The 19,157-nt window shown below is 37.7% G+C and overlaps 1 protein-coding gene across 3 annotated transcripts in view; it reads right to left on the bottom strand.

Annotated features, from left to right (window-relative positions):
* Window positions 1-19,157, bottom strand: part of NPEPPS (aminopeptidase puromycin sensitive) — an 88,307-nt gene that overhangs the window by 12,147 nt on the left and 57,003 nt on the right. For all 3 annotated transcript variants that reach the window (XM_059149533.1, XM_059149531.1, XM_059149534.1), the window contains 13 exons: window positions 17,560-17,667; window positions 16,155-16,355; window positions 15,610-15,706; window positions 15,465-15,498; window positions 14,503-14,617; window positions 12,237-12,401; window positions 11,299-11,403; window positions 10,803-10,863; window positions 8,260-8,369; window positions 7,092-7,155; window positions 5,295-5,434; window positions 3,616-3,750; window positions 2,006-2,225 (listed from right to left, as the gene is read on the bottom strand). In XM_059149533.1, the coding sequence (XP_059005516.1) occupies window positions 2,006-2,225; window positions 3,616-3,750; window positions 5,295-5,434; window positions 7,092-7,155; window positions 8,260-8,369; window positions 10,803-10,863; window positions 11,299-11,403; window positions 12,237-12,401; window positions 14,503-14,617; window positions 15,465-15,498; window positions 15,610-15,706; window positions 16,155-16,355; window positions 17,560-17,667 (1,555 nt within the window). The remainder of the gene's footprint in view (window positions 1-2,005; window positions 2,226-3,615; window positions 3,751-5,294; window positions 5,435-7,091; window positions 7,156-8,259; window positions 8,370-10,802; window positions 10,864-11,298; window positions 11,404-12,236; window positions 12,402-14,502; window positions 14,618-15,464; window positions 15,499-15,609; window positions 15,707-16,154; window positions 16,356-17,559; window positions 17,668-19,157) is intronic.

The following is a 19,157-nucleotide window of genomic DNA, read 5'->3' as shown; positions in this document are numbered from 1 at the left end:
AAATTTGCCAAGGTAATCACCAATTCTTTACCTTGCCTGACTCAGAGCAGCATTTGTCATGGTGGATTACTCTCCAACTGTACTGTCTTTTTTTTTTTTTAAGATTTTATTTATTTGAGAAAGAGAGAGAGTGTGCACAAGACGGGGTAAGGTCAGAGAGAAGCAGATTTCCCACTGAGCAGGGAGCCTGATGCGGGACTCGATCCTGGGACTCCAGGATCATGACCTGAGCCAAAGGCAGCCACGTAACCAACTGAGCCCAGCCACCCAGGCGCCCCTCCATCTGCACTGCTTCTTAAGCTGTCTGGGACATCTCCTTGCTCCTTACTCTCTCACCTCCCTGGTCAGTGAGTCTCCCTAGCTGATACCTCCTCTTCCACCCAATCTCCAAATCCTAGCCTAGCCGAAGACCTAGTCCTCAGACTATTCTTCTCTCCACTTACATTCAGGCCCTGCATGATCTCTAGTTTCGTAGCTATATATACCATCTACAAACTAAGTGGATTTATTTGGCCTAGACCACTAGGATGTTTAAAAGGACCTCACATTTCTCATGTCTAAAACTCAACTCCTGATTGCCTCCGCCCCCAGCCTGCTGCTGCAGCAGTCTTCCCCATTCCTGCAGATGGCAACTTCACTCCTTCAGTCTCGAGGCCAGAATGTGGCGACTCCTCTCACTCCACTGCAGCCAGTCCACCACCAAACAGATTCAGTTCTGCCTTCAGAACAACCACAGAATTTACCACCTACAAGCACAAGCTGCAACCAGTGCCTCAACTGCACTTTGTAACCTGTTTCCCTGCTCCTTTCTCTGGGCTCTCAACTCCATTCTGGTTTCCACAAAGCAGATCCAGTCATGTTCTTCTTCAGCTCTCAAGTTTGCTTCTCATACCACTAACTGTGAAAATCCAAAATAGTGTACGAGCTCCCACAGGTCCTACAGGAGCTGAACCGCTTCCCACTCCCTGTTTCTCTCACTACTCTGTCCTGACTCTAATCACAAGGACACAAGCATGCTCCTGCTGCAGGCCTTCCACACTGGCTGTTCCCTGCTGGAACCTTTCCCTCTGGATGGCCTCCCAGCTCTCTCTCAGAGGTCTCTGCTTATGCACACACATCACCTCATCACGAGGGACAGCTGCTCTGACCACTCGATGAGCTACTGGCCTCCTCCTCTTTGGCTACCTCACCTATCTGGATTTTTCTTCATGATGCCGCTGCTAGCTAAAATATCATGTATTTAATGATTTTCCGTGCCTCCCACTAGAAGTAAGCCACACAGGGCAATGCTTTCTTCACTGTTGTACCACCAGCTCCCAGAACAGAACCTGGTTATTTACTAGGTGCATAAGTATTTGCTGAATCAATGAAGGTAAAACACAGAGCTCTAGGTAATTGTTTCTGCTGCTCTTACTGCAAAAGACCCCCTCTGGGACAAGACTGCTCGGGAGGGAAATACCATCTTTAGTTATTTGCAGATGGTAGAAAATAATTATATATAAAGTCTTCAGATCACCCACCATTCCCAACATGTACAGGACAGCAAAAGAGTAAATATGTGATTACAGAAATAATCAGAGGAGAGAACACATGGAGAAAGTAAATAATTTCCTTAGTTCAGGTACTGTCTCTCAGTGTCTTTATAAGTCATACATATAAGGTGCCTGGAATTTAGGGTAATAATAAATAAAATAATCCAAAATTCCCTTTAGCTTTCCTTGATTATAGATTGGCCTTTGGAACTCTGTAAAAGATTTCTATTTCCACCATTTGATTTGTTTACAAATCATATTTAGCCGTGAATACACATAACCACCACTGTTTTTACTTTGCAACCCATGTAATTTCACCAATAAACTTAAAAGGCCTAAGAGTTAATTTCTGGTGAGCTGAATACATAGTAACATCCAGCAGATACAAAAACATTACTGACACTGTTAACAACAGCTGAGTAAAAAAGGATCAATTTCTCCTCTACTACTTCCCCATTCAGCACACCCATTACCTTCTCCAGGTTTGGGGTCCCAGCCCAGTCTCTCCCCTATAGGTGAAAAGACATCTTTCACAAACTCCTGGATTTCCTCATAGAAGTCTGTGTGGGACAAGAGAGTTGAGAGAATCCCCAGGTTACAGCTCAGGTCGCTCCACACAGTATAATTGGGCTCATTCACAAAAGCCTCCATGACTTTTAGAACCTCTACAGTGCTAATGATTCCAGCTCGAGCCTGGGATAGGAAAAAACATAAATTAATCTAGTCTTCAAACAAAAACTAAAACAAAAAAACACAAGCATGTATTTTCAGCATTATCTACTGCTAGTCAGTCATGTCTCTGATTTAAAGGAAATGAGGCTATATAAAATCAGGGGATTATTTAAATAAAAATGCTATCATGACAACATTCCTTATTTACTTTTTTTTTTTTTTGCTATTTATAAAAGAGCCAAGTAAGGAAGCACACTTGGTCTGGTGACAGATGGTGGCTACACGTGCAGTGAGCGCAGCAAGAGGCACAGACTTGTGGAATCAGTAAGCTGCACACCTGAAACTCATGTAACATTGTGTATCAACTACACTTCAAAGCGAAAGAAAGCAAGAAAGAAAAAAAAAGAAAGCAAGAAAGAAAACAATGAACTTCTATTTCTATCCAGTGTCTGGGCTTTGGTTTTCTTTTTATTTAAAAAAATTCTCAGACTTTCAGAAAAGATGCAAAAATAGTCAGGGCTTTGGCTTTTGACAGAGGCTCTTTCAAAAACTTGAAGACTGTGTCAACGTCAGCCTGTCCTTCACTCATTTCTAAAAGAAGGCAAACTGGAAGGCACTACAAATTCAGAGTCCTTTCAGAATTAACTAACAGAGCTAGGAAAAAGAACTTCTGTTACAGCAGCCAACTGCACAAACACACCACTCTCCTGGGACAGGTCTCTCTCAGCAATGAGATCAGCAGATGTGAGGTTTTGTGCATCAATGCTAATCTGTGTTTATACAAAGGAGGAATCCAAAACCAGTTACTGCAGAGGGGAGGGAAAATTTCAAGTCCAATTTAAAGGAACACTAGGAGGAATCTGACAATTTTATCACAGACATCTGGCAATTATCTAACCTATGTTGGAGTCATAAAGATAATATTACTAATTGCTGATTTATATCCTTTCTGGAACAAAGTCAAATATAACATAATTCTAAAGCTAATGGGCTATTATTAGAGTAGCAATGGAATGTTAAAGAATACTAGATGTTTCAAGAGAAGTACAATCACTATTTTAGAACACATAAATCACTCTAAATTAATTATTTTTAAAAAAACCAACACATCAATAGGGAAGTTTCTTCCAAGGCTCATACCTATTTCTACCAAGAAGAATTTCTGCCTTACAAAGGATAGTTTTAGTTGCAAAACCTGCCTTAGGAGTAGTGAGATGGGATTTGTTTCTGGTAAATTAGATGTGTTTAATCTTGTCTTGTTAATTAATAATTAGTCATTTGTTCTAGTCCCAGAAGGTGTTCAACCTTCAGGAAGAACCATATTCTTCTAATTATGTTTCAGTCAGACACTCCAGGAAAAACAAAATCCTTTAATCAACAAAATCCATCATACTACTTGAGGGAGACTCACCAAGGAGAAGAGGTCATTCTGTAATCCAAGTCGATCCACAGGGGGCAGAGAAAGATCACGAATGCCTGGTAATAAACTTTCCAGCATGGCTGAGCTATACTGGGTCCGATAAAATCCAACTGTTCCCAGGTTTAACTGAAAAGACACCCAATGGTCATTGTTAATAAAACAGTTTTTCTTTTTCTTTTTTTTTTTTTTTTTAAACAATCTTTAGCAGGTGTGAAAAGTGTTCTGGTTTTTGTTTATCTGAGCAAAAACAACAACAAAGCTCACATATGCAGGCAGGGATGAACATGAAACAACACGTAAAGATAGAAATCGGTTGTCGGGGCGCCTGGGTGGTTCAGTTGGTTAAGCTGTCTGACTCTTGATCTCAGTTCAGGTCATGATCTCAGGGTCAGGAGACTGAGCCCCACATCAGGCTCCAAACTGAGCCGGATGGTAGGGAGGATGGGAGTCACATGGGCCAGTTTCTATCCACTCGAAGTGGACAGTTTTAAGTTTACAGAAAATATTTACTGTATGTAAGAGTGCATGGGCTGTGGAATATCTGAGGAAGACTAAGCCTTTACACTCATCTACTCAGCCAGACTCTCAAGAGAACAATGCTCAGGTCCTAGATTTTAAAGACTTAAGGAGACTTAAAAGGTAATTTCACATGATTTGTGGAGTAAGGTAATCAGGGACTGTCATTATTCTCTATAAGCTATTTACTAATAGGCAAAAATATTTCTTTTTTTAAAAGATTTTTTATTAACATATAATGTGTTGTTAGCCCTAGGGAAAAATATTTCTGATAATACTTATATACATAACACTTTGCAGCTAAAATAATAGCATAAGATATAAATATTTTTCTATTTATATGTAAGTATTTTTTAAAAAATCACCTCACAATAATACAACTGCTATTTTATTGATTCCCTTTACCTTTCATTACAGGAATAATACCTTTATTTACTCAATTACAATCACTGTGTACATATGTTTTTCTTATTTGTAAGAAAAATTTCATACAGCTACATCATCTTCCAGATATAATTTCAAATGGTGGTAATACACTATTCCAGTAAGTAAAATATGTATTAAAACAAAGGGAAAAATGGTTCTTTTCAGAAAAGCAAAGAAGTCTGTGACAACATATAAGTCTTATTAGGAACCTCTAACTGGGTAAAAAGTCTAGTAGATACTTTCATTATGAATGGTGCAGAGTACAGGATAATGAAAAATCATCTTTACCAACTGTTATTTTTTATGAAATGGTTTCCCAACATCAGTTACAGGATTTCACATTTCAGTGACACAAACTTATTATTACATGTCTGAGCTCACCTGATTATAGCTGTACATTTCCAATGACAACATATCATCTCATCACAATGACAGTGCAGTTTGAAGTTGCAAGACTACAAATCGTTTGGTTAATGTGACTTCACACATAATCTACTATTTTTTCCCCTTTGATCCCATCTTTTAATATCTGCTTATCTATCACTTCCTTAACTGACATAAGGGAAGATATCTAGACCATATTATTTGAAAATTGGCCCTACGTTTCTGTCTTTGTAAGTCCTAGTCCAAACTAACGCAGAATTTAGAGCCAGCCATAACATGCATAAGGGGAGTGACAGAAATCAATCAATTTAGGTCAGATAAAAACAGGCCATTTCTAGACTCACCTTTACCCACTGGTCTGGTCTGACGTTTTTCAAAACCACATTCATCTCTGGCTTATCCATCAGAATTTTCAGTTTGGCATGGTTGGGATCTTCGCTAGTAGAGATCGTGATAGGAACCATCCACTGGGGACAGTCTTCTCCTTAAGCAAAAGAAGAACGAATAGGAAACTTGAGAAATAGTTTGTCACTGGAAGAAAAAGAGGGTAAGGCGGAGAGAGAGGACAGGCGTCCTACACATGAACTCGAGTCTAACTGTTAAGCCAACAGCTCATGTTCAATGGTACATAAACTCTTCCACAACCGGAATAATACTAGTATAAAGGAAGAGCCACTTTCCTGTTACAGAGCAATAGAGACAGTAATGATTTTATTGTTAAGAGAAATTTCGAGTACGTAAAAGCTCTCACATAGCATTTAAAAACATTCTAAGGTGCAGGTATATATACTCCTGAAACAATGAAGGGTTGATTTTATTTCTGTGATAGACACGACAATCCCTGGAGCTGATGGATTCCACCACTAAAAAGTGATAGCTAAAAGTCAAAACTTTTTTAAGGCAGATAACATACTGCCTTTGAGGTATCAGATAGCAAAACAGACTCTGAATTAAGATACTGAACAGAATAGAGTCACCGCCCAGTGCGTTAATGTAAACTCTTAATAAGTTATATACTTTATGCTATTAGGCTAAACGACAAATCAGAATTTTCTTCTAATGTTGAGATAGTTCCGGTTTTATTACTACCTATACTGGTCACAGAGTGTTTGAAAAAACTGCAAATCCTGTCAGTCCTATCATGCAGACTGTTATGAGGCAGCAAACAGAAAATGTAACACTTAAGGATTTATTTTGGATAACAAGCCTGTCATCTAACTTATCAGACATAGTTATTTAAAGAGTAATTCTAAATGCTAAGCAAGGGAAGGATGGAAGGCTGTACCTCTTAACCCTAGTAGAGTGTACCATATTTTGGAGGGTGGAACATAAAAACATATTGGTGATTCTGATATACATCTCCCCTTACTAAGAATTGTTATTATAAAGGAGGTGAGAAAGGTACAGAGAAACACTTCTAATTTTCTGAGCAAAAGAATCAACGACCTGTAGAAATCTTTGAAAAACCAGAGTCGAGTGGTGGTTAAAGGTATAAACTCATGTAATCCAACTATTTTGTTTGAATTCCTACTCTTTAACTCATTAGATAGGTGACCTTGGGCCACTTAACTAACCCACCTTTGCCTTAGCTCCCTCATTTATAAAAAGGAAATAATACTATCTACCTAATGGGGTTGCTAAGACTTTAAAAGAAGGATCAGTACTTCTAAGTACTACTAAGCTATACTGCTTAGCACGGTAACTGGTACATAATAATGCTAAATAATGACTGGGCTTTATTTATTTACTTGTTCACTTACTTAGTATGCCCAAGAATTAAAAAAAAAAAAAAAAATTAGCTACCCATACAAGTGTGCACCAAGGCTTCTTTTAGGAATGAAGGCTAGAGACATTACTTCTTGGGTGTTCCTAATTTATTCCTTATAGCTTCCAATAATACACAGAAACAGGGAATTTAAAAAATCAAAGAATATCAAAACACTACAAATATCTCATGAATCATTTTTGATTTCCTAGATTTCATTTTTATTTCATTAATATTTCCTTATTTTTTTCCTTATTTTTAATTCTATTAATTCTATTAAAAATACTGAAAAGTGGATTATTTCCTATTAATTGGAACACTACTCATATGGTATTCAAATTCATTTACCAACTCCCACTTAAAGCCACTTGCTTACCAACAAATGGTCCACTGGCACAGAACTTCCTTTGGGACAACCTCAATAATCTGTCATCTTCTACCTAAAGAAGGAAAAACAAAAGCTAAAATAGTAGTATTGACTTTTTTTTTTGTGGGGGCAACACTTCTGTGACAAAACAGAAGGTGAAACCAGGACAGCCAAGTGTCCCAAACTGCAACAGTGATGAAGATGACGACACTATATAATGGGAGAAGACATCACTTCTCATTTAGTCCTCAAAATAACAATACTTTTTTTTTAAGATTTTATTTATTTGATAGAGATTACAAGCAGGCAGAGAAAGAGAGAGAGAGAGAGAGAGAGAGAGGAGGAAGCAGGCTCCCTGCTGAGCAGAGAGCCTGATATGGGGCTGGATCCCAGAACCCCGGAATCATGACCTGAGCTGAAGGGAGAAGCTTTAACCCACTGTGCCACCCAGGCGCCCCTCAAAATAACAATACTTTAAATAAAAGGCCATGTTGTACGTAATGAAGGGATTTATACGCAGACAAGAACTTAAAACTACTACCACTTCCACAAGGATACATAATAAATAACAGTACAGCAAGCTGTTTTAATCTTTATAGAGGGAGGTTATGTCTTCAGACTCTTCCACTTCTAAAAAGTGCAACCTTAGATTAGCATGTCAGGAATTTAAATTTTCAGAGTGACCAATAAACATGAAGAAGCACACAGCTTGGTTCAAAGGCTGAGCTTAAACCAATTCTGCAGTCCTGGAATAAATCCCAGTTGTTCATTTTAGGTTTACACCATGGGGTGCCTGGCTGGCTCAGTCAGAAGAGCAAGCAACTCTTGATCTCAGGGTCGTGAGTTCAAGCCCCACATGGGGAATAGAGATTAAATAAATAAATAAATAAACTTAAAACAACAACAACAACAACAGCAACAACACATCAACAAGTTTACAGAGTTCTCCTTGGGGACAGTGAAAGTAGACAACACTTTGTTTTCTCCTGTAAGTATGTATGATTTTAATGATGTGGGGGACAAACGGTCAGAGATAATATATCGCCAAGGAAACAATGCAAGGGCTGGGTTCAATGTTACCTAGAATACAAACATACAGAAAAGCAAACCTGATGACACTGACTGAATTTCATTCCACGCCGCGGCAGGGGAACTGGAGGGTCTGTTGTAAGGTTACCTGTTCTGCTTCCACATAAATGAGGGGGAATCCCATCTGTTTGGTCCAGGTGTTCATCACTGCTGCTATAGGTTTACCACTGGCATTCTCTAAACTTTCCCAGAGATCCTCTAGAAGATAAACACAAACAATGAAAATCTAAAATGTTTATATTTTTGTTTTCTTAAACAAACCAAAAATTTTCTGTAACTCCTGACATCATACTGCTAACCGATTTTTTTTCCTTTTTTTAAGATTTTTTAAGATTTTATTTATTTATTTGACAGACAGAGATTACAAGTAGACAGGCAGGCAGAGAGAGAGGAAGGGAAGCAGGCTCTCTGCAGAGAGCCTGATACGGGGCTCAATCCCAGGACCCTGAGATCATGACCCGAGCCGAAGACAGAGGCTTTAACCCACTGAGCCACCCAGGTGCCCCTTTTGCTAACCAATTCTTTGGTTCTTTCAGGTTCAGGAGACAAACAGGAGTCAAATTAATGTCCCCTCATCTCCACATTAAATAAACTCTATTACAAAAACTGGTCTTAAAAGTCTCAGATGTCCTTAATTGTTCCAATGTACTAAAAAAAAAAAAAAAAAAAAAAAAAATCACAAATTATAGGGGTGCCTGGCTGGTTCAGTCGGTGGGGCATGCAACTCTTGATCTCAGGATCATGAGTTCAAACCCCACGCTGGGCCTAGAATTTACTTAAAAAAAAAAAATCACCAATTTTAATAAATAAAAGACAAACAGGTAAATTCATACAAGAAGAAATGGAAACAAATAGAAACATCTTCAAGATCACCCCTAAACAATCCATATAAAACCATTATACCCATTCAATTAACAGAAGTTAAAAAATACTCAGTGCTCTGAGGCTGCAGTAAACTCACGGTCAAACAGCACTGGTGGTCAAGTAAACAAAAAAGCAATACACTGTAATACACACTAGAAGGAGGACATGAACAGAGGAAAAGCCCTTCAAGAAAAATCCAAAAAAATAAAGGCTTCATGAGAGTTAGGCTTTTGGACTGCATTTTGAAGAGGAGTTGTTCATTAGACTCACAAAGGGAAAAGGGCAATCCAGGTAGAATAAATGGCCTATGTACAAAGAAGAAAGTATTAAGAAAAGACAGAAAATATCAATAACAGCAAATGTTCAGTAAGCATAAGACAGAGGCCCAGGTGTGGGAGCAGTAGGCAGTGAGGCTGAGACAGTAGGCGGGGCTAGCTGCCAGGGGCTCTGCTGTACAGGGGAGTAAAGTAACACAAGTGTTTTTAATCAGCAGGTGAGGCAGTCAGAGACTCGCTTTAAAAAGATGACCCTGGGCAGCCTCAGGGTGAGAGAGAAAACTGAAGAGAGGGGGGCAGGCAAGAAGTACTAAGCTGGTAGGCAACTATGGAGTTGAGGAGAGAGATCGTAAAGGCATGGATTAAGCAAAGGGGAGTGAAGAGAGACAATCAAAACCATGGATGGGGGTTGCATTGTGTCTGAACTACCAACTGTCCTTCATAACACCAGCAAATCAAGAAATAGTACAAGGTAGGCCTCGCTGTGCAAAGGGTGGCGGCTAAACCAGAGGTACCGGCTTTGCCCGGAAGCTTGTTAGGCAGATCCTCCGGTCTCTCCCCAGACCAAATGAACTACAAACACTTCCACAGACCCTGGGTCATGGCATGTATGTTACAGCTTAAGCACTATAAGGTTCTGTCCTCAGGTATTACATGTGGGCATGCTAAAGACTCAGAAAACTTACAGGAGCACATTTCCCTGTAGCTCTGCTTTAAGGAATGGAATGCCTCTCTCTTATAAACTGAGATGGAAATTTACGGTGGGGGGTTGGGGAGGTGGGAGGAGAGAGTGTCAGGCCTACATCATGTCCTGAACAGAGGGCAGATATACTGTATTTTTAAATTCATGGGTTACAAACCTCAGAAACAGCCCATGGCCAGCCCTCTCTGAACTTCTGTCATTCTATTAGGTATTAGTGACATTACACACATCTTGCTTTTAAACTATTTTTGTTCACTGAAGAACTCAAAACTCCAACTCTGGCTCTTTTTATCTTCAGTCAACTCATACCTTTATTCTTTCTTTTGGCTCCCATACACAGTAAATCACAGATCACTACACACTCTTAAACCACTTAAAAATCTTAAACCTTCACTCAAACTCACTGAACTAGTTTCATAAGTTCACTAAAAAATGGTTAATTTGCAGCAATTTTAATGGCCAATGGTCAACTTGGGCCAAAAAAAAAAAAAAAAAAAAAAAAACCCCAATGAGCCACCAAAAAGAACAAGTTCTGGTAAGGTAAACCAAACTCTTCAGATTCTCTAAGGTATCAGGACACTGAGCTATGGAGAGCAGAGTCCTAGAGAGGGACCGGTAGGATAACAGGTTCTGTTTCATGCTGATCCATCACTTAACACATGGCACCAAACAGGTCAACTTTGTTTCCTATCTATCACAAGGAAGGTTAAGCATTTGGAAAAAATGTCCCACTCTGGATAGAGTGCCAACACCTCCTCTTCACTGCTATCTCAAGCTCTTAAAGATTACCTGTGGCAGCATTCTTTTGTTGGAACTTGGTTAAATACATGTTCATTCCTTTCTTAAAGTCCTGAGAAAACACAATTTTTAAAATCCAGGAGATTAAGACCTTGGTATTTATAGTGTATTTGCATATTAGTACTCAAAAGCTAATTTACTCAAATTAGCTGAGTGTCAGACTTACTGAAAAACAACTATCTGTCATAATGTCTACTGTCTTTTACTTAAGTATGCATCCTCTTTGCCTTGCATGTCTGTTTTTAACTTTTATACCAGCCTCCCACACATCCCCCAAACACATTTATACATCATTCATCTAAGAGACCGTAAGAGTCAATATTAAAAAGAAAAAAAGATAAGCCAGATCAGGGTAATATCCTTCCAGAGTCTAGAAAAATTACTTAGGAACTTAATCTAAATAAATGTAGACACTTTTTTCCCCATGCAAAACACTGTGTGATTTCACCATAAAAGGATGGAAGACTTTTTAAAATGGCTTTTTTACCTTATCCCCAATGTAGTCATGGAGCATTCGGATGACAGATGCACCTTTGCTATATGATATAGCATCAAATATCTCATCAACTTCAGCAGGATGGCCCACACTGACCTGGCAGACAGTGTGATTCAGGGTTATGACAGGAAACGAACAACCTCTAATACCGAATGACATAAAAAGCTTTCTAGGAAAACCCTCCTAACTCATAAGACACTCTTCCGCCTTTAGCTCACTCATGAATACATAATGATGACCCTTAAAAAAGAGTGTAGTAACTAACAGTAATAAAATGCATAGAACATGATCCCCATCATCTCTCCAGGTCTTGGCTTGGCTTTGCCAGGAGGCAAATCACCATGGATCTTTTTATTGGGGAACTGGGAGAGGGAGGAAGGAAGAAATGAGAAACATTTGATTTCTTGCAACTGTAATGGCTTACAATTACATAGGAGCCTGGTTAAATATGTTAAAGTAGACTGTAAGTCTAGTTCTTTGGAGGCAAAATTTGTCCATCTAAACTAGCCAAAATAAGGACAGGCTAAGTCAAAAGAAATAAAATATATATAGAAACAGACAATGACAACAATAAAAGAATATGTTCAGTTTTCTTTGAAACAAACAATAGAATCATGATGTTCTCTTGTGCATACTGCCCAACAAGCATGGTTCTCCCATACTAGTCAATAAAAATGTATTTAATGAATGCTTATGGGTATATAGCACTTGCCTCTACAAAGATAAAATTCTTACGCTGCCTACCTTAAAAAGAAACATAATTATTAAGTCTTGTGAGATTTCAAGACTGAAAACATGAACTAAAAAAAAAACAAGTGAATTGTCCACGCAATTTTCCTTTCTTTTCAGGCTCCTAAGTATGTCTATAAAAAATTACTTATTTCTTTAGAAATGAGAGCAAAGGACAATGGCTGAAAAGTATGGCTCACTTCAATAGGATGGCTGTTATCTAAAGCATCAAGTTCCTGGGCACGGGTGTAATCAGCAGATACAAACTGAGTCCAGATATCATACTCTGGGAAGCAGTGGTCTACACACAAATATTCAATCCATGATGCAAAGCCTTCATTTAACCAAAGATGAGTCCACCATTCCTAAAAATAAAAGAAATAAATGTATAAAGAAAACAAAATTTTTATCATTCCACTAATTTAAAAAACTCACATGTCCCTCCCACTATACTCTACAACTTTTAATAAGCCAAAATTCAGGAAAAAACATTCAGTAAATAACTCACATCTCTAAACAGAAAAGATGCTTAAAAGAGATGCTAAGGAAGGCCAACTGGTGATTTTGGCATTAGGCCTAAGGGACCTTTCAAAACATAGCTAAGTAACTCTATTACCAAAGCTAGGAAAAAATGGAAGGAAAAGGGAGGGAGGGAGGGGAGAAAGCCTTTATACGGAAAAGAGGAAGAGAACAGGTAAATGGAGGCAAGAGACTATATATATGGTCAGGTAAAATTTAGTTGAATAAACCAGAAAGCTACCAGAACCAAACAAGGAAAACTGGAAAAGATTTCCATAATGACTGACTGACAAGTTAAAACTTTCTAGATAAATAGAAAAGTAGTACTGCTTATAAAAAGATTAGGTAAAATTAACAGAAGTTTCATGGCATAAGTAGTTCAGTAATGAACGGTGTTTAAGTACTTATAGATTATAAAATTCTCACCTGCTAATAAAATTAAACATTAAAATGGACAAAGAATATAAATGAGTCAAAGATAAAACCAACTTTAAAAAAAAATCAACTTTTTAGAAAGAGATTTTATTCTGTTTCATTAAAGTTGATTAAATCACTTACAAAAAGAAAGCAATATAAGAATCCAAGATATATGCTAAAAGACTAATGTAATGGTGAAAAGAAAAAAGGCATTTAAAATTCTGAAAAGATCAAATATTTTCAATATTTAAGTGATGAAAGCCTATCTAAGTGGTTTGTACACTTACTTAACTAGTAGCTTCCAAGAAGATAAGCTGGTACAGAGCTCATTATTCACCAACTTATCATGAGCCCTTAAATTTCAGTAAAGAAACAACTGGCATCTAATAACTATAAGGTCACTCAATTCAGTAAAAAGTTGTTTAAAAGCTATATGAGAATGTGCACATTTTCCCTACTAAAATTTATTGCTGGTAGTTTAAAAATAAAATCATAAAAAATAAAGACTGCTCAAAGCTAACAAAAAATTGGTAGCAACGAACTTGCTACATTTGGAGAGGAGAATATTTCTGCACATGTTGGAATACACGTTCCAGCATACTTAATTCCACATGAAATTATATTTCAAAACTTTTTTTCAGCCCCAAGTAAAAATTTAAACATCTAAAGCAAAAGGAAATGGTTTAATTTCAAGGGCTGGCGTTCTTTAAAAACTGCCTCAGACATGTAATGGTTGCTAAATGTCTTACTGTCTTGCTTATTCCTGTGACATATGGACCCAACTAACATCCAAGTCAGGTTCTGCTCTTTGGCAGCCTAAAATGCTATCAGGGAATTTGGCTGGCTCCAGAACTTCCAGTTCTTTCCTTATAGAGGACTTCTAGTTCAAACTCATTAAACTCTGCTCCCAAGTTCTAACACAACTAGCCAACATAGAGAGTACTTATTTGGAGTGAGAGGGAAAGGTCAAGACTTGAGAACAGAGATCATTCACTGCAAACACTGTAAAATTCACTGCAAACATAATAAACAATAATTTCAATGGGACAGCTGGAAATTTTATTCTACTTAACAGTTACTCCCTAGTTTCATTTCTATCAAATTTCAACTTAACATTTTAAGCAATGAGAAAACTGACTCCTAAAAACATTGCAACCTAATGGATTATGTTCAGGTTACTTTTCAGCTACCTAACTTACATAATAAATATGCTCAAGAAACTACAGTTAGCCTGGAATCTCTGAACCTAAGAGGAGTCTCTTTCTCTCACCATAGTATTATGACTTCACCATTTGCAGGCAAATTCTACAACAGTTTAGGAAATATTTTCTGTTGAATAAAGACTGTCCACATTCTTTTGATTGACAAAGTTATCTGATAAACACTGCTGAGCAGACATTCTAAAATAAAGCTTTTCTCTCATTCATTTTTTAGTACTATGTTCCAGTCAAACCTGAAATACTATGTAGCCAAAATAATGTGCAGCAGGATGAAGATAAATATATTTGAGCACTTAAAAATATTAAATACCATAGTAACAAGATTTCCAAACCATTGATGGGCGAGTTCATGTCCCACAACCAGAGCAACCCACTGGCGTGATGAGGAACAGGAGTTTTTTGGATCAATAAGCAATGCAGTCTCCCTGTGTTTAAAAAAAACCTTTTTTTAAACAATGTTAAGTATTGCAATAAAAGGAGGCATACACAAATGGGGGAGGGAGAGTCAAACAGTAAATAAGATGGTCAAGATAGGTTTTAGAGATATCAAAAAAACATTTCCTCAGAGTGCACAGAATAGAAAAAGTTCTGGGAAGATTAAGGACTATTCCAACAGAATTCATACAACAGAAGATCAAAGATGAGACACAAGTTTAATCATCAAGTTTGTAAATAGGACAGTTGTCTGAAAGTTTTAAAAAGCTTTGTCTAAAGGATTAGGGATTATTGTGCTAGACAGAGAGTAGACAGTCCTTCCATTAAAAGAAGGGGAGTGGCAAATGGGGGGGGAGATGCATTCCACAGTCCCAACAAGAACACTGAGCAGGCTGTCCAAAACTTAACTCATCAAAGAAGGCGGGGCAAAAGCTTGTTTACAGATCCTGCTTTAAAAATTATACAACCCACATGTTTGTATTGTGGTGACAGATAAGTAAAAACTTGGCTAGAAAACATTAAAGCAGAGATCGTTCTTCAAGCTGGAAAAATAACTATGAAACTCCTGGGAGGAAGAGGAGGTACCAAAATGAGAAACTCAGCCAAAAATAGATCTAAAAATGTTACTAATGCCAGATGCTCACTTTAAAATCTTATAATCTGATAGTAGCACCAGAGGGTGTTCATCTGCGTTCCTGAAATGTGTGCAGAAGTGGGGGAGGTAGGAAAATTTACAGCAGATCATAAAGCAGAAGCTACTCAACTGTGATTAACAGTGAAGCTCTTATGAAATCAGTGACTGAAAAGATAAGGCAGGGTAATGAATCATTAACATACCTATAAGTAACAAGGCCCCAGTTCTCCATGGCACCTTCATAAAATAAATATAAACATTTATTGATATATGTACATACTTCTTCCTCAAAATCACAAAATTCAAAAAAGTTATTACAATTCAGCAATAAAATGAAATTTACTTTACCAGCTGCAAAGTCTGCAATAGCAATGAGATCAATTTTAGGTAGAGGATAAGGAACATTGAAGTAGTCCTTATAAAAAGGCAGGGTTTTAGCAGCAACCTACAAAAGTATAAACAAAAGAACCATCTGATAAATATTTTATTGTAATTCATATAGAAATCCACAAAGGAATCCTGTTGCAAGCCAAAGCATCTCAAGTTACTAGAAACCAACCCTGGGGAACCCTACCTCCAAGTCTTTGGCTTTTGTTATGTTGGCCAAACTTTAATCCATTTATAATATATTGGTATGAAAAATACATTACATCTTTTCCCAAGCACTCTGTGGATAAATAAATTCCACTCTAATATTCTCTTAATCATTATCTTACAAAATGCTAATGTGACACCAAGGTTGGTAGCTTCAAAATTCTATTAAAAATAAACCCAAAGTACACAACAAATTTCAGACTAAATTATAAATAATTGTACTAGTAATTGATCAGAAATGTAAATTCCCCAACCTGGAGTTATGGACTGTTGGAACAATCCTCTTCAAGTACATTTACCTCTAACGCAAATTTTCCTTGCTCTGCTTTGCCAACAGGGGTGTAAACACGGACACACACACCGTCTTTTGACCTTGTTTCTACAAAGTCATATTCACCCACAACAAATGCCACCAAATATGTAGACATGACAGGTGTGCGGGCAAACTTCACTTCCACTACATTTTCATCATCAGGGTATGGTTTCCGATCAATTACATTCTTAAAAAAAAAAAAAAAGAAAAGAAAATTTAAAAAGATTTACATTAAATATCTTAAAGCAAATACTAGCCAAAAATATGTGCGGCTTCTCCCTCCCCCTTTCCAGCACGTCTTACTTATCTATCCCAATTCATCTACTGCTTTTATGCTATCAAAATCTCTCCTATTAAGAAGGAAACACTAAGAAGTTGGGGGCTGAAGTGTTAAAACTACCAGGGATCTATGAGAGAAAAGAAGCAACTTTTCTTGAATACCTACTATATGCCAGGCACTGGGATGTTTTAAGTAAGACCTCAACACTTTCCAAGTGAAATAAGGATAGAAGGCAATAATTATTATAAACGGTAATTGTAAAATCTACATTTCAAAGGGTACAGATATCTAAATTTAGAACATTCTCTATACCAAGCCTGACTCAACAAATTTGTGGAGGAATCTCCACTTTACCAATAGAGTTCCTAATTTCTCTTTGTTGTTACCAACCTCCACCCCCCTCTGCCTTATTTTTTTTTTTTCCCTATTCAGGGTCTCCACTTTCTCAAGACCTCTCTATTCTTTCTTCCAAGGAAGTCTTATTCAAGAACAGATGGGATAAATTCATTCATACTAAACTGTAAAATAGTATTTCAGTTTAATATATTAGCCTCCTTTTTAGAAATATTTTAGAAGAGAACGGCATTCTCTCTATGGAATTCTCTCTACCATAAAGGAGGCAGAAACCAGTTAGTTTCAAAGTAGGCTTTTCCAAGTTCCCAGAGTCTTATGACCAGCTGTTGGGCACTCTCTGTGTTAAACAATACACTTCAAGAGGTAAATGCTTACTCTGTTTATGAAAGAGATAATGACATCAGTGAAGAGAGCATATTCTAAGAATACAATCAACCAGAAACCTAAACACACTTCATATATGGCTGTATCTTTCGGCACTTAATAAGAAAGTCAGATTTTTTTTTCAGGCAATATTTATTAAACTCATCATGTTTTTAGTTTTCCAAATTATAAGAAATTTTTTCCATGAGGAAGGAAACTCCAAATAAGGGAATTTAAAAAAAGAGGGCTTACTGGACATAAAGATGACGACCATCTGTGTTCCTGTTATGTATCAAGCACTGTGCTAGGTGGTTTCATGCTATTACATCTAACCAGCAAACTAAATATTCTAAACACTTGTTCAAATTTTCAATATACTTACATACATACATACCATGTTTGATAAAGCTACTCTGTCTTTAGGAACAACCAATGAGATATCAAAAGTTGCTTTGATGGCAGGCTCATCCCAGCAAGGAAAAGCCCTCCGGGCATCAGTAGCCTTAAAAAAGGAAAATGAAATATGAATATTACTGAATTAACCTAACCGACTGTTTTATGAAGTAACTGTCATCATCTTTCTATCATCCATTCCTTCACTTGTTTAAATATTTACTTTTTACTCCATGCCAGCAACACACCAGGCAGTGACTACAGAGAACACACGGGGCGTATTATCCCTGCCACATCAACAATGCAAAAACAAACAAAAACAAGCAATAACCCAGGAATTAGGTCTGCTACAGATCTTAATAATCTATAGTTTTAGAATAATTTAGAATAATATATTTTTTAAATTTAATTTTAACTTAAATTTTTTTAAGATTTTATTTATTTGACAGAGAAAGAGAGATCACAAGTAGGCAGAGAGGCAGGCAGAGAGGGGAAAGCAGGCTCTCCGCTGAGTAGAGAGCCTGATGCGGGGCTCGATCCCAGGACCCTGGGACCATGACCCTAGCTGAAGGCAGAGGCTTTATTTATTAGAGAGAGAGAGAGAGCATGAGCAGGAGGAGGAGGAGAGGGAGATGTGGGGCTCGATCCCAGGACCCAGGGATCATGACCCGTGCCAACTAATTGAGCCACCCAGAGACCCCTAAATTTTTATTTTTAAGAGAACATTCCAACATCTCAAAAATCCAATTTTAATGGTTTCAGCAGTAATGTTCAAAACACAGAGCACAGGAAGGTCAAGAAGTATACTGTAGGGACGCCTGGGTGGCTCAGTGGGTTAAGCCGCTGCCTTCGGCTCAGGTCATGATTCCAGGGTCCTGGGATCGAGTCCCACATCGGGTTCTCTGCTCAGCAGGGGGCCTGCTTCCCTTCCTCTCTCTCTGCCTACTTGTGATTTCTCTCTGTCAAATAAATAAATAAAATCTTTAAAAAAAAAAAAAAAAAAAAAAAAAAAAAAAAAAAAAAAGAAGTATACTGTAAGAATTTAGAGCTGGGAAAATAGGATAGATTGCCTCTCTGGCTTTTATTTCAAAAACAAAAATATTTCCAGAATCTCTAATGTGCTTTATCTTCATCTGAAATGATAACAACAGGAATAAAGACAGATGCTCTTACCAATTCTAAACAGGTCATTCTTTGTCTTTGTTTTTTGTTTTTTAAGGGGAGAAGGGGCAGAGGGAGAGGGAGAGAATCTTTTCTTTTTTAAAGTTTTTATTTATTTATTTGAGAGAGAACACAAAGGGAGAGTGTGAGAGAGAAGCAGACTCCCCGTTGAGCTGAGAGCCTGATGTGGGACTCGATCCCAGGACCCTAAGATCATGACCCGAGCTGAAGACACTTTAACTGACTGAGCCACCCAGGGGCCCAAGACAGATAATCTTAAGCAGGCTCCCCGCCCAGCACAGAGCCCAACTTGGGGCTCAATCTCATGAACCTGAGATCATGACTCGAGTTAAAGTCAGGAGCTAGACACTTAACCAACTGAGCCACTAAGGCGCTCCATCATTTTTCTTTTTATTATTTATTTATTTTTAAAGATTT

This window comes from Mustela lutreola, chromosome 15 (genome assembly GCF_030435805.1).
Source record: "Mustela lutreola isolate mMusLut2 chromosome 15, mMusLut2.pri, whole genome shotgun sequence".
Classification (NCBI taxonomy): domain Eukaryota; kingdom Metazoa; phylum Chordata; class Mammalia; order Carnivora; family Mustelidae; genus Mustela; species Mustela lutreola.
The sequence above is the reverse complement of the archived record's forward strand: the minus strand, read 5'-3'. Positions and strand labels throughout refer to the sequence as shown.